Here is a 16,549-nt window from a genome sequence, read left to right as displayed (position 1 = left end):
GTGAAGTGATATGACTCATATCATGGTTCAGATCAGGGAATCCCTCTGTGGGGGAGAGAGAGAGAGAGAGAAAGAGAAAGAGAGAAAGAGTTGGCCTCAGTGAGATGCCATCCTCAGCAGAGAAGCAAAGGCTGTGAGTGATTGCGGTCGGCCAGATCAGTAAGTCACGCCATGTCAGATTACGGGTGGTATTTCACAGGCAGCCTACTGTCCTGTCCCCAGCCCACACGAGGGGGTCTGCCCCAGGGGGATTTACACCTGCCTGCTGCTGCCTGGAGCTCCGAATGGAGCTTCCAAAATAAAGGGATGCCATACACACATGCACAGCTTTTGTGTAGCGTAAGGTATTTAGCCGCGTGGCCAAAGTGTTTCAAATCACAACAGGCTTTTCAACAAAGACAGGATGGTGTGTTCAGACACATGGTACAGCTTGGAGGAGACAGTGTTTGTGTAATCCTTCCTCCTCTACGGTCATATGCATATGTATGGGGTGCAGTGTAGCAGTGACACAAGATACCAATGGTACCAGACAGACGCTGACAAAGAGTTTTACATGACACCCCAATTTATTTTCATTCCATAATATACATGTCCATTTAGTAGAGTGATATGATAATGCAAGAGCTTATCTTATAGTCATGAGTCAAGAGTCTAGACATCAGTCCCCTCGGTAAGACAGAGCCAATGGGGTCTGTCAAGCTCCAAGCCATAAAACCACACCATGATGGGAGCACATCCGCAGAAGGGGCACGGGTGATGCTGTAATGATCTAGCTAATGCGCCAGGGTTAAAATGCGCCAGTGTCAGAGTGCTCCAAATGCACTCCAGCTCCATGCACTCATCCGTAGCGCTGTGCTCCGCTGGGACAGGACTGTAGAGCCAAACCCCACAGTACAGAAACATAATGCATAGTGTGTACATAATCATTTCTGATGAGATTATTACAAAATTAGGGCTCTGTTCCTCTTGTTTACTGAAATTTCAATGCAAAGCCATAAGGGGTGTGTGTGTGTGTGTGTGTGTGTGTGTGTGTGAGTATGTGGAAGGGTAAGGACTCTGATAAGTCACACATTTTCTTGAGACAGCTTGTGCGTTTGCAGCAAGGGCAGCAGCGCCTTAAACGATTTCACCTTCAGCTAGAGCCGCAGCACAGTCTTCACCGTCCTTCATACAACACAGTGCCATGGAATGCCCTGCTCCACAGCCAATCAGCACAGGCCTGGCACCTCTGAGCGCAGGGATTGGCCGTGGGCGCATGACATCACAAAGGGATCCGTCTCCACACATTCCATGCTCGTTCCATCCCCAGGAGAACAGACGATCCCCTGGAAGGAAGAGAACATGGAGACGGTCATTGGGAGAGAAGGGTGAGACGCTAGGGAAGACACTGAAGCCAGATTGCACGCACACAAACCAACACTCCACTCGACACAACACACACTGCAATTGGAAACCCCAGCTCCATCCAACATGCATCAGAGAGGAGAGAGTAATTAAAAGAGCACAGCATTTCATCAGCAGGCTGAAGAAAAAAAAATAAAAAAGACCTGTATGATGTCCTACAAATAACTGTTTAAAGGAGGGGTAGCATTACAATTTATGTATGAAACAAACGCAAAGGCTTACCAGAGGCTAATTTGCTTGTCCTTACCTCCCCTCATTAAGGTCTTCCACAATCAATACGGGAGAACAGACAATTAAAGACAAAGAACTTACACAGTATCTTACTGTGTGTTCATTAAAAGCGCATTGGCATTTTGACTGAACTGGAGGAGTTAACTGATCTGAACTGTGCTCCCAGTGTGCTTGGCTCTCATTATACCCAGAAGTTAATTCTCTTTGTAAACTGGTGGAACAGTAGGCCAACAAGCACAATTAAAGTGTGACCACACAAAACTCCAATCCACGCTACAAGAATAGATACACTTGCGAAACACCTGCAACACATCACTCTCTGTGTGTGTGTCATACCAGTTGTAGAAATGGGTAAAACAATTTGACCATACTTTAAAAATTTCGCTAATGTATGAAATGTATTCAAAATTGTATGCTTTCAAACAGTTACAACTGAACCTCCAACTGAGGAATGAATGCTCCACTCAACAGAACAGTCATGTGCAGAAAATATATTGCCCCTGACAGCAGAATAGCATAATAATACCGAATTATTAATGTCCTCATAATTTCCACCTGATCATTTTTTAATCTGACTGACATTGAACGTAGCTTGTTTTAACACTGTGCCAGAGGCCTGGAGCGGAGAGAAAGATGGAGTCTGTTAGAGAGGGGAGTAATCTGCTCTGCTCCTTCTTCAGCCATTAGTCACACTCTAGTGGCACAGGGCAACTCAGAGCGGACCAGCTGCTGGATCAGGCAATGCTGATGATGAGGATGAGAACAGACTAAATGTTTGTCTGTTAACATAGAAAAATACAATATAAAAATAGATAACCTGAAAACAAACAAACAAAAATAAAAACACTGATGCACCACTGGCCAGTTGCTGAGCCCAGTGGTGCTGGTCAGCACTGGGAGCTGTGGCCAGGTCTCCGTTCTCATACAGGCACGTGCCATGGCAACAAAGTTACATAACAGGTCTCGTCGTCATGGCAACCGCAGTGAGCTTCCGTTCTTTTGGGTTGGGTGTTCCTCTTGCTTTTTCGACGTCTCCACTGTTTAACATTTTTTTTTCCTTTCTAGAATTTACTTTTTTTTTATATGGCATCAGCCATGTTTTGCTGTTGTTGTACCATTTTCACAAAGGAATGTTTTTTTTCCCGTAATTTGTTTTCTAAATCTCCCCTACCTCTCGCCACCTCTTTGTCATTTGAGGGTTTTGAATATCCTGCCCACTCAAGCTTTAAGGTTTTAGCCACATTAGAGAGTGGGGGGCGGGGGAACTCACCCTTGCCAAGCAGGACACGTTCTCGGCAGAGCTGATGTTCATTCACAGTTCTGACACCTTCTCTGTTCATACAGACATGTTGCATGGCAATGCTGTTCCCATGGAAACAGAGCAACACCACAGTGTCTCAGAGATGCATTCTAGAATATTCACAATTTATCTGAAGCATCTCAGAATATCGAGAAATGATTTGACGCATTCCAAAATATTGAGAAATAATTCATCATGTTTCCCTCCCATCTGTTCAAGGGTGTAAACAGGATAAATGTGAATAAGGAAAGGCCGGGCCTCTGCACTCATTGAGCCGGTAACAGATGATGAGACAATTTAATTTAACGTGAAGCACCTGAATATTATGCCAGTGACAAGCAATTGTAAATCTCCAAACTGCATTCCCTGGAATTATTCCAAGTATCGTTTTGGCACCAAAATGTAAATAAAAGCATTCTTCTCTGTATCTAATCGCCATATCCAATCAGTTATGTGTGAAGGACTAGCCACATTTTGTTTCCTAAAATAGAAGGATTTGAAAATCTATTACCAAATAGCTATTCAGCTCAGTTAGCTCACAATGCATTTTCATTCTGTTTTTTCAACTACTGTATGTATTTTAGCGCAATAATATCCATCACAAGCCAGGAATTCAATGTCACTTTACTAGAATGGAGACAATTCAATCGCAGAGCTGGTCTAACCTGCATGGCCCCAAATGGCCCCATTCATTACATGTCTTTTTGTATCAGACACGAGAAACTGCGCACCCCAACCCTGTAAAAAGTCTTCAAGAAGCCACTTCATAATGGTCTGAACATCACTGAATGCAGCTTTGCACTTGACTTAGACTAGAATTTTTTATTTTATTTCATGACACTGGGCTTACATGCGAAGCACTGTCTTGGGACTTGGTACCTAGATTTTAAGAGCTGGAGTTCCCTTAAGGGACCTTTTGATGTGAACTTTCGAACTTCATCTTTGACTACTGTTTGGCCACTTTACTATTCAGTTGTCTCCCGACGAGCGGCCTGGGTCACATGATCATCACCATCCTAAATGAGGAGAGACACCGGATATGGAGACTCATGGAGCAAACTTAAAACAGACACAACACTTACATGTATAAATGTGTGTGTGTGTGTGTGTGTGTCTGAATTCTCAGTGTACAGACCAAGAGTACCTCAAAATAGCTTTCTGTTTAAAATTTTAGAATGTGCACTCTCTATTTAAGTTTGCACACATGAAAAATGACTTAGTCATGCTACAAGACTGACTACAGGAGTGATTTAACACTGCAGATCACTCCAGAGTGCTTCCATATGCATGAATGGGCTTCCCTGGGCCCAACAAGGGGCTTGGATGAGTCGACCAAAATATTCTGATCTTGTATCTCAGTGATGCCGTTTCCTGTACGGCGCCTCTAACGGAATCCGAGCAACAGACACAAACACACGTGACCCATGATCACCAGGCCAGGAGTCCTCTTTATACATCAACAAAGCGGTTTCAATCAATGCTGATCGATGCCATGGTTGATTTAAGATGTCCAGCTGTCTGTGGACGGCCATGATTCATCCTGGTCCATATTTTCCCGGGTAAGCTTAGTGAGACGGTAGTGTGAGCCGCGAGGGTGAGCGTGGTGGGTGGGCGAGGAGAGCTGCGGGAGACGGGAGTTGGTATTCTCTGAGTCCCTAGGTAGCGTGTGCCGTGTGCGGTTTGAGCTCTGCCAGGCACGCACCTTCCAGCGCCCTCAGACGGATATGCCAGGCTTCACAGCAAGATGGCTCAGATTTATGTCACGTGTAAACATAAGCTCACATTTTTTACACAAAGGTAGGCAGCCATGGAAACACATACACACACTCAGAGACTCTGACTTTCTCTCTCTCTCATCCCTGTCACACACACACACACACACACACACACACACACACACACACACACACACACACACTCTCTCCCTCTTTCATTTCAACATACATTCACAGTATTTGTGCTATATGTCCTTCAGTGACAATGATAGTGCTCTGAGGAAGCAGCTTAGTTAATTACACCAGTGACAGATTAACATCAGCACATAATGAGCTCCGACGGAAAGATTCCCATTACTGGCTATAATCCCAGCTACCAAAACCTCAAAGGCTTCACAGAGGGAAAGATTAGCTGACATTTTAAGCACAGGATTTTTGGTGACTCTAAAGCTGGAGTGATATCTCTTTATACAAAATGTTGGGCATTTCATAAAAATCCCTTGAAAAAAAGAGAAACAAAAAAAAGAAGGAATCAATTTTTTCTCCTCTCAATGTCACCGTTGTCGCTCACATCCCATAATCTCGCCTCGGACTGGAGACACACAAGCGTGGTGAGAGCCATGCAGGAGGTGTTGTCAAGGCAACAGGGAGTCTGCTGTGAAACACAAGCCCCCTCCCATCCCCCACCCTTATATTCTCTCTCTTTCTCTCTCTCACTCTCTCTCTCCATCTCCTCTGTCTCTGTTCTCCTCCTCTCCTCTCTTCTCCATCTCTCCTGTGGTGGGGACTGTCCTGTTTCCTGGAGCGCCTGCTTAAGCTGGCGCTCATGGCTCATGTTTCTTGTGTGTGTGTGTGTGTGTGTGTGTGTGTGTGTGTGCGCTCTGATGTGCAGCTTCACTGGAGCATGTGATAATGTGTAGGTGTGTGTGTCTGTCTGTCTGTCTGTGTGTGTGTGTGTGTGGTGATTACACAAACAGCTCCACTGTGTTGTATCTCCTGGGTTTCAGTCACGGTTTAAAGTCTCAATCAATCAACTTGACACACTGGCCACTTTCCAAAACACATTCCTGAATTTAAAAGCATTTACTTACTTATGGAGGCATTTCATCCTGGAATTATACATGTACTTTCATAATTAACTTGTAAACACACTTGACATGTGTATGCTTGTGTATGTACATGCGTATAAAGTATGCTTACTTAGTGTGTGCATGTAAAGCATGTATTATGCATTTTGTAGTATGCAGTATGCAATTCATGCTAGGTGCTCAGTGGTTAGAACCTTCAAGGGCAGTGAGGTGACAGGAATAGAGGAATTTAATAAGAACACGTTACTCCACTTTACTTCCCATGATGGACACTTCTAATGAGGTGGACAGCTGCTAAAAGCAATACAGACTGCAAATTGCAAAAGACAGCCGATGCTGTACCTATTCTGCCCCTGTTTTCTGTCCTTATTTTAAACTGGATGAGTGTCCTTGCCATAATCAAGAGCAAGTGGTATGTCAGAGCCTGAAGCGGCCAGCAGGTCTCTGGTGAGCTGCTCTGTGTGGTCTGTGTGACACAGTTAGCCAAGCATGGCACAATTAGCCCCACTGACACCCGGGATATATGCGGGTCCCAAAAAAAGAACAAAATGTCCGAAATACAGAAGCAGACCCAATGCAAAGAGAAATGCTAGAATATTTGTCTCTCTCTGATGTACGCACGCATGCACACGCACACACACACACTTTGAAATCCCTTTCATTCTAAGTTACACACACACACACACACATGACTAAACTTACCTACAATGGCCAGGCTGTGCTCAGATCCACAGGCAATCTGCAAGGTGAGAGAAAGTGAACACAACAGTGAATATGCGCCCAATGCAGGGCATCACTAACATTGCTGACCTCCCCGATGCATGTGGCACTTGTTTACAGTGGTGTCAAACCACTCATGTCAAAAATTGTATGTGGTCCCCAAATATAACAGCACATATCCCTTAAAAAAGCAATTTCAGTAGCATTTATAAGTCATATGTGGGACACTGGGCTTCTGTTTAGCACTCAAACAGCTTTGGGAGTTTTAATCATTCCATTATGGTTCCAGTCAGTCTGTCAATCACTGCTCAATTATGAGTAAGTGATTCATGAGCTGCGGATGACTGGAATGTGTGAGGTGATGTGATTGATACGGTGCCTCCCATGGAGGATAGACGTGTGGGGTATCTGTGTGTGTGTGTGTGTGTGTAGTAGGAATCGATGTCATTAGAGGGTACCATTAACATCAGCAGTAATTGTGTTGTAATTTTAATGATGTGCAATAGGCAGAGTGTTGCAAAAGGGTCTGTGAAATACGGCATTTCAGTTTGGATTGTGAATCAAAAAGTGCCCAATGCAAAATTCAAAATGTGCTCAATCTAAGATTAAAAAAATGACTCTGTTCATCTTAGGCCGGTACTGACATTCACAGTATCATAAAATGCCTTTCAAAAGCAATTTATTGCATCATCCTTACCCTTATTGTCTTTGTCATATAGTCATTTATTTTTTAATCGAAAGACTGTAAACAAAAAAGTTCCTCAGAGCTGTAATCCTTAATGACCTGAGATGAGGAGCTCTTCCCAGACTGCCTCTACCTCTGATAGCCCAGGCCCCGACTTGGAGCAGATCCAATCTCCAGACAGATGCTATCTGTATTGTTGTCTATGACTGACAGCCCAGACATCATCTGTGCCAGCACTGTCCTGTTCTGTTCAATTGTCACTGAGAAATGATGGCAACCCATTTCAAAACTGGTCAAGGAAAAAAAACAAAAAACGAGTGCCTTGCAATGTTTTTCTCAATTCAGATGTTAAATGTTTGTGGCAGCTTGGTCACATAAAAATAACAGTTAAACTCCCACATCCCAATATTCAATCCCTGGGTTTTTCTGGACATCTCCGTACTTAGCGATGACACGGCCGGGTCAGCTGCTCACCCGAGGGGCATTCCCAGCGGCTCAGCACATCATCTGTGTCACTGGGCCCCTCATTTCCTTGACAGGCAGCAAGCAAAGCAACAAGCAAAGTCCGCTGCGCGGGAACTAAAGCTAATTTAATAACTTGGCAAAATCTTTCAAATTTGTCATTTAATACCATGAGCAAGATCCAAAGCGCAAACAATTGTGGGTCAGCGCAATGCTCCCACACACACACACCACACACTAACTTTAGCTCATGCGTAATGGACTTTGCTCGTTGCTTTGCTCATTGCCCGTCAATTAAATTAGGGCCCACTGTCAGAGAGCATGGAGTCAGTACAAATTCACTATCAGCCAGAGAGAGGTACCATGGCTGACTCTGGGGCACAGCAGAACAATGGGACAGAGACAGAGAGAGAGAGGGATAGAGAGATGGTAAAGGACGACAAGGGACAGAGAGAGAGAGAGGAGACACAAAGACAAAGATTACTACCACCACCAGTAGTAGAGAGAGAGAGAGAGAGAGAGAGAAGGAGAAAAGTGAGAAAGATGCTGAGGTGGACAGAGAAGAGAGGGAAAGATGCTGAGATGAAGAAAGAAAAACTGAAAGAGCTCGACAGACACAGATGAGGTGACGGAAAACAAGTGGGGACATGTGGCATTGTGGACAGAGAAATGTGGAGACAGACGGAAAGAAAGGCATAAAGGGAGAGAGAGACAGCGAGAGAGAGAGAGAAAAGAAAAAGAGGGAGAAGAGACAGTAAGAGACAGTGATGCCCAGAAAGAGGTAGGACGCCAAATGCAGAGGGAAAAGTGACAGAGAGAGACAGACAGAGAGACAAACAGGGACACAGACAGAGAGACAGAGAGATGTGTGGCGGGAGGGAGACAGGCTGCAGTCGTTCCTGAGGCCCAGACCATAAATCACATTAAGCGCGGGGTCAGATGAGTGTGACCTCTTAACTGGTCTGTGTGTTTGTCCCAGGAGTTTCACGAGGCCACTGCTGCCTCACATAGCATGGCACAGCAGAGCAGAGCAGCCCGGTGTGTGACGGATCACCTCTTTATTGCAGCACTGCCTCCCTGCTCAGCACAACACATCATAAATGCCTGATGGGGAAATACGTCGCTCACAACACATGTGAATGGGCCTGGGAGACGTGTGTACATGTGTGTGTTTGCGTGTGTGTGTAAGTGTGTCTGTGTGTGCGCACAAGGCAATATGTATGTGTACTAACATGAGTGTGCGCCTGTGTGTGCGTGGCGTGTGTGTGTGTGTGTGTGTCTGTGCGTCAACTCTCCTGAGCTTGGCCATTACATCCATCAGTGTGCTGTAGCACAACATCAAGGGTCACTCAAAATCCCATCACACACACACATTCCACATCCCATCAATATTCTTCTGCACACACACATGCATTCCAAAGCCTACTAGAATTTATGTGTCGGATGAGAGTACTGCTTTGCTCACCGCGCTGCTCCTGAGCACCCATCATAACCTGCCCATCTGGCACAGCCATTAGCAGGCTGACCGAGCTCACCTGAGCACCTGGGCTACAGACCACAGACCACAGACTACAGCTGGAGCTGGGACTCACAGTGGACAAATGCAGGAGTTCTTCAAGAAGCTTCTTTGGCTGGAAATGACTTCAGTAACCGTGATTTCTTTTCTTCCATAAATGGGGCTGAATCAATTTTATTATATGATTTTTTTTCTATTGTGCTTCTGCATGGTGTGTATGTGTGTGAAGGAGTCACACAGATACGTCTTGAGTTATGATGCATCATAACTCCCAGCATGACACCTAGGCAAAAAAGTGAAAAAGACAGCGAGAAAATGATAGAGCAGCTGTCTGTGCCAAACACGCTCCAGAAAGGGCAAGCTAGCCAGAGAATAGACAGACATTTCCCCTGCTCTCGGTCCAGATAACCGCAAACTATGGAGCGGATCTTGACCTAATCTGGTCGTAAACTGGCCCTAATCTGGTCGTAAACTGGCCCCGTTCTGGGCACAATCTGGCCCTGATCTGGCCGTACTCTGGCAGATTCCAATCCTCTCCAGATCAGAATCTGGAAAAAGACTCATCTGGAAAAAGACTGAAATTTTCTCTGGAGCGTCAGAATCGCTTCAGGTGAATCCACTCCAGATCAGGGCCACACCCAGGCCGGCCTGTTTCCTGAGTCCGCTGCGGTGTAGAGCTCCAGAGAGAGTGTGGAGACTGAGAGAGAATGTGTCGCCTCAGCAGAGACAGGAGGGTTTTTCCTGAACAGTCCTCAGACACCCTGCCCTGCTCTGCTCTCCTGTCCTGTCAGCCTCTCTACATCCTCATATCAACACACAGGGGAGGACTGGGGAGGAAATGGCCCTCTCACCCGGCCAAGAGAAAGAAAACGCACACCGTCACTCTCTGTCTCTCTCACACACAAACATAAAATGTTACATGCGCACACACACACACACACACACACACGCACGCACGCACGCACGCACGCACGCACACGCACACACACACAAACACACGGCAGGAAACTCAAAACACACACACACACAGCTGTAAATAAATGTTCGTCTGAGACCACCATACTCTGTCAAGTCTGGTTTCCACAAACTGCAGTAAGGACATTTACATTAACATTTACATTTAGTCATTTAGCAGACGCTTTTGTCCAAAGCGACGTACAAGGGAGAGAACAGTTAAGCTACAAGCAATAAAGACCTAGTGTAACAGAAAATACTATTTTACATAAGAAATAGAAAAAAAGTGCAGGAATGTAACTGCAAGTTAAGTACTAATGGTACTAAGGACAGTGAATACAGAATGCCGTTTATACGTTCCCTCCCACAATATCTTTATCTGGAACACACACACACACACACACACACACACAAACACACGTGACCAGTGCAAATAATGTGACAATTATCCGGCAGCACATGTCATTGTGAAGGTTATGGCTACAAACGTTCTCACACTACCTCACCCAGTATACAGCCTTAATGCTTCCAATCTTATGTTTCTCTTTCCAGGTTTTCACCGACCGCAGCTTGTCTACAGTCTATGAGACAGCTTAGTTTGTGTCTGTTCTGATACTGATCCCTTGTGGGCAACTTGCCACACTGCAGCTCTCAGATTACAACATTCTGACTGCCAGAACTTAACTCAGCTTTTCTTTTGTTTGATCAGATTTGTCCATCTATACACAGTGGTCTACATGAGGATATGCAGGGGGGTTACATTATAGCTAAACACCAGCTGTGCTTTCACACTACAGAATTACCCTACTTCAGGACCTGCCAAACTGATGTTACCAGTGTGTGTGTCTGTGTTTGTAGTTCCACGTTGGTGGAATGAACTACCTAGCACTACCAGAGCAGGGGCGTCCCTCTCTACCTTTAAGAAGCTTTTGAAGACCCAACTCTTCAGAGAGCACTTCCCGTCCTAACTGGCACTTCGACTAGTGCGTAACTTGCAATTACAGCAGTTACATTTCTGCACTTCTTTTTCTTTTTTATTTCATTTTGTTATATTTCTTATGTAAAGTAGTATTTATTGTTACACCAGGTTCTAATGTTCGTAGCTTGACTATTCTCTCCCTTGTACGTCGCTTTGGACAAAAGCGTCTGCTAAATGACTAAATGTAAATGTAAATGTGTGTGTGCTGCACTTATCAACCCTTAAAAAAAAAGAAACACTCTGCCCTGTGTGAGCTGTCATCTATAAGGTCCACACTCACATATGTGAAGCTTTCACTCACCTTTGACGCTCCAGTGAGATCAGGGATCTCCGTGGGAACACAGTGTGGCATCGGTGAGCTTTCTGTCTGAGATGCATCTGGTCCCAGTTCTGTGCTGCCATTGGCTGGCACCTGCCTTCCAAGCTGTCCATAATTGACTCTTCCCCAGGTGAAGACACGCCCACTCTCTTAAAGCGGATAAAAAGCGATGCGACTCATTTGTTCCTGAATAAAGTACTTGCAAACAAATTTAAATCCCTAAAGATATAACTTGTACAATGAAGGTAATTAATTTAAACTACCATTCCAATTTCATATCACAAATATGAGCATGTTTATTTTGTATGTGTACAATGTTGAGCATGCTGTCTACCCCATAAGATGGAAACTACTAATTAATTACTAGAACCTTGTGTTGAGTGGCTTCCAAGAACATTTCTGAGAGGGGCTTGGAAAATTCACATGTGATCTCAATTTATGTTTAGTACAATCCTCTGGGCTTGTACAGTTTTCAGGTATCATTTTGTCGATAGCTACTTAATTATTTTTGTGGTTTATGGAGATATACTGTAGTGTAAACATTAGTCATCACCACTATCTGTATAGGCTAGCGAACCTCATCCAAATACTGTACATCTGTTAGCAAGCTAACTAGCTTTTATCAGAGCCAACCAAGATGCTGTTGGTGTTTGCAGTGCAAGTCTTTTGCTAACCAGTTTTAGACAAAATTCTCCTCTAATGCCTCCTCTTTTAAAATCTCCATGTTAACTAGAAAACTGACCACAAGTCAGCACTTATCAAGCAGTTGGATGCACAATCACAAGGTGTCACAAAATCCAAGTTATAAAGTCCAGTTTTACAGGCTATCATGTTAAATATATTGGTAGGAATACAAAGAACTGTTGGGGCTCGGATGTGGTCTGTTCAGTTTGGCCCTTGTGGTTGTGTAGGAGCACTCGTTTGTGTGTTTGTGCATCTGTGTGTTTGTGTATCTGTGTCTGTCTCACCTGTTGAGGCTATGAGATGTGTCCAACCGCTGTGTATGTGAATAACACTCTCTCCGTCGAACAGAGAGCGGTCTAAAGCCACGGGGAGAGGCAGGAATGAGTCAGCATGTCCCAGCTGTCCATACTTATTACTGCCCCACAGGAATACATCTCCCCTAGCTAAAACACAACACAACACAGACACAGACACAGACACGACACAAACACAAACACAAACACAAATAAGCTCAATATGTAACAAAATGCAATGTAAATATGATGTTAGGCAGTTCATCAAGTTATAAAGTCCATGCACATCGATTGAGTTACAAGCTAAGCACAGTCAAGTAAAGCAAGGATATAATGGTAAAACTGATCTAACACCAATGGAATGTGAAGCAGTGGGTTATGCATATTGTGCCTGTTACAGAGCTCAGAACATTGCAATGGGGAGTTCTTAATCGACTGGGTCATAAAGTTACTCACCAGTCACACACACAGAATGGGCGGAGCCTGCAGCTACTTTTACAGTGGTCACATGATTCAGACCTGAGAAGTAGGAGATACACATCAAAAACAAGGCACTCTTAAGAAAGTGTGTGTGTGCCTATTATGTGTGAGTCACTGTGAAATTGCATAGGGTTCTCAATGTGCATACATATCTTTACTTTACTGTGTGTGTGTGTGTGTGTGTACGTACCTGGAACAATACAAGGCTCTTTGGAAGACAGGTAAGACGGTACCACAGAGTCACGTCTGCATCGTTTGGCCTGATTGTACAAACCTGTACCCCACTGATAAACTCCACCACTACCTGGAGAGAACACACACACACACACACACACACACACACACACACACACACACACACACACACACACACACACACACACACACACACACACACACACACACACACACACACACACACACACACACACACACACACACACACACACACACACACACACACGCAGTGATGTGACTCATTTGTTCCTGAATTAAGTACTCCTTTCCCACAAACAACATCAACATCAGGCTGTTTACCACACAAGATGACAACTACAAATAGATTACTAGAACCATGTGTTGAGTGGCTTCCAAGAACATTTCTGAGAGGGCTTGGAAGATTTACATGTGATCTCCATTTATGTTTAGTACAATCCTCTTAAATGAACATTAGGTGGGCTTGTACAGTTTTAAAGTGTTTTGTAGCTAGCTTTCAGAACTTCTTAATCATTTTGATGGTATATGGAGATATACTGTAAACATTAGTCATTGCCAATAACTAGTTTTAGACAAAATCGCCTCTAATGCCTCCTCAGAAAACTGCATGCACACACAGAGTGGCAATTAGTTACCTTTGAAAGTTAACAACTTGGACGAGAGAAGTACTATGAGGTAAATTAAGAAACCATGTCATGTTTATGCCTTACGTGTCACAGCCAGAGCGTGTCTGAGTCCAGCAGCTACACTGATGACTGGCTCATGCAGAGACTAAAGGAAGGACAATACTTATGTTAGAGCAAACTCGTGTTTTAGAGGTTAACTAAATAAACATTATCATTCACATTAACTATAAAAAAAACATTATCAGCAAATTAGCACGCAGACATAAAAAACAATAGCCATGTTCTTGTCAATTCCAAATTTGAAACTGATGGATGTTGGATAATTTGAACTTAAGGGACAAACAACAATCATGTTTAAACTGAAACTTGCAGACTCATCCATCTGTTGTCTGTGCCCACCTGGACTGGAAGAGGCTGGGCGGAATAGGGCACCTGCAGTGGCACTCCCAGCTGGCCAAATGCATTGGAGCCACACGACAACACCTGCCCACTGCCTGAGGGAGACAACCCACCACCGTCAGACACAGTCGGAGATCACATGCCGATACATTACAGGGAAATGGAAGATTTTTTTCTGCATTAGGTTGAATAACCTATGCGTACCACAGAAAAAATAAGTAGCTGATAACGCTGTTAAATGGTCCTAGCTTTGACATATTCCCACACATATAATATAATGACTTGCGATTACTTTCTGAGGAGTTTCATTCTTACCAGTGAGAAAGAGGGTGAAATCCCATCCACAGCACACCTGCTGAACGGGGCTGGGAAAAGAGACAGAAACAAAGGTCAACACCTCCGTGGTGTGACCCAGGCCGAGCTGTCCTTTGTGGTTCTGTCCGCAAACCAGCAGCGAACCGGAACCTACAATGGAGACCAGCACAGCATTACCCACAGCTTACACTGGGGGGAGATGTAGTCTCATAATTTAACTCATGAGTCATTAAAGTTGGAAACACAAGCGATGGAGACCGTGACACTATCGTCGTTATGGAAAATAGTCTTAAGATCATTTATGAGTATCTCATATATTCTAGACAATATGAATTTAGCCTTTTTGAGTTCATGTTAGGTTCGCTGAGTTTACCCGTTATAAGCACTGAGTGTCCACCACCACCGGTGATACAACTCACGCCTTCCTTCAGGAGAGACGATTCAGCGTGTTGTGGTTCCGCCAAGTCTTCTGTGCCCCTCTGTCCCAACTGCCCATAACTGTTTGCGCCCTGGAACCAGAGGTTCATTTTAAATGGGGATGAGGCTACAACGCAGAATTACGCAGGTACGCGGGTAGGCTGTGTCAGGGAATTTTTCACCCTTTACCAGGACTGTATTAACCTCAGAATTAAGACACACAACCAAGAATATAATAAATAACAGACTTTTACTCTGGCAAAGAGGAGTGCAGTGGTTTCAGACCGCTCTTCAACATACACTCCTCCAAGAGGAGTGCAGTGGTTGCAGACCGCTCGTCAACCCATCACTAACTCTCTTCCAAAAATACCTGCTCTTTATTCAAAGAAGATGTTCACAGTTCATACATGACACTCCCATCTGCTCTTTGGTTCCCAGAGATAAGAATGTTTACCTAAGACCCCCAAACCCATACTTTAACACAACAGTCAAAATGAGTTCACATAAACACATGGTCTCCTAATTCAGTCCTACCCTAAACATCAAATGACAGGTCTGAGTTTAACATCTCTGAGTTCCAAAACCCCCACTTTCTCACAAACTCAGCATTCCTCTCATGAGCACAAAGAAACATCTGAGACTTCCGTTTAACAAACTAATATCAAACTACAACACATATCATGATAATAATTATATAGCATATTTCTTTCACAGGCTGTTAATTTGTTTAACTGTGAGCAGAACTTTACATTACATTCGAAGCATGTTCTTCGGAGGCAATAGGAACAGCTTTGTGTGCCCGAACCTAAAAGGTGTAGTAGGCCATAGCCTCAATTTGAAATACTTTACGTAGGTAGGCTAGGTAGTTAGCACTCACTGCAGGCCTACCGTTATATTTTGTATCAGTTGGCTTAGACTATTTATTTATACATTTTTAACACAGTCTATCTGTTATACTGGTTCGTTTAGGATCTTTAAATGTGGTAAGAGCACAGATTCCAGGTAAGCTAGCCAAACATTAAACATTCCCCTCTACAATTCCCTAAATTATCATAGGCTTCTTCGTGCTCCTACGCTTGACTTTGCCAACGTATCATTAAGATCTGGGCGGCAAACAACTATTACATTGTTAAAAATACTCCGTCATTCCTGATAACACACCACATAACAATGCATTTGTAAGTTTCCCTTTTTGTTGAACCAGTGTCACATCTGCTTTCAATACGATTAAAGTACGATTATTGTGGTAACATACCCACGCTTATCCCCAGTTAACATGACCCCCAGTAGATCTAACACCGCTATTTACAAAGCAGAAGCAAGTAGTCGGCTATGGAGGTAGCCAATGTTATTCTACTTTCTTTACTTTCAGTGTAGAAAGTTAGGTAGGCTACTGTGACACACCAATTCGTAGAATTAACTGACATACTTACGAACGGCTGCTCATCTAAAAATAAACTTACCCACGTGTATAATCTGTATTTTGACAGCGTTGATGTTTCCATGGATGGCAGGCGAGGTGGTGCATGGTTTGTCTATGGTCACACTCTTGAAAACATTGCAATGAGCGCTGTTTGATGACGTCACGTAGAGGCAATACGGGCTACACTTTCCACCATCTTTTGCGTGGCAGTCCCGGGGAGATTTTCAATGGCAGTCCTTAATAATGTTCTACATTTTTCTGCTAGTATATAGCACAATTTATAGTTCTATTGTATCTCTCTCCACACGCACACACCACAGGAA

General features: G+C 44.0%; 1 protein-coding gene across 1 annotated transcript; it reads right to left on the bottom strand.

Annotated features, from left to right (window-relative positions):
- Nucleotides 1-547: 547 nt before the first annotated feature.
- sergef (secretion regulating guanine nucleotide exchange factor) lies at nt 548-16,373 on the bottom strand. The gene is made up of 11 exons (XM_012833109.3): nt 16,267-16,373; nt 14,760-14,895; nt 14,387-14,536; nt 14,072-14,166; nt 13,757-13,817; nt 13,021-13,134; nt 12,807-12,869; nt 12,342-12,500; nt 11,356-11,522; nt 6,441-6,477; nt 548-1,325 (listed from the first exon to the last, which is right to left on the bottom strand). The coding sequence occupies exons 1-11, from the start codon at nt 16,306-16,308 to the stop codon at nt 1,117-1,119; spliced, it is 1,233 nt and encodes a 410-aa protein (XP_012688563.1). The 5' UTR covers nt 16,309-16,373; the 3' UTR covers nt 548-1,116.
- Nucleotides 16,374-16,549: the final 176 nt, after the last annotated feature.

This window comes from Clupea harengus, chromosome 3 (genome assembly GCF_900700415.2).
Source record: "Clupea harengus chromosome 3, Ch_v2.0.2, whole genome shotgun sequence".
NCBI lineage: Eukaryota > Metazoa > Chordata > Actinopteri > Clupeiformes > Clupeidae > Clupea > Clupea harengus.
The sequence above is the reverse complement of the archived record's forward strand: the minus strand, read 5'-3'. Positions and strand labels throughout refer to the sequence as shown.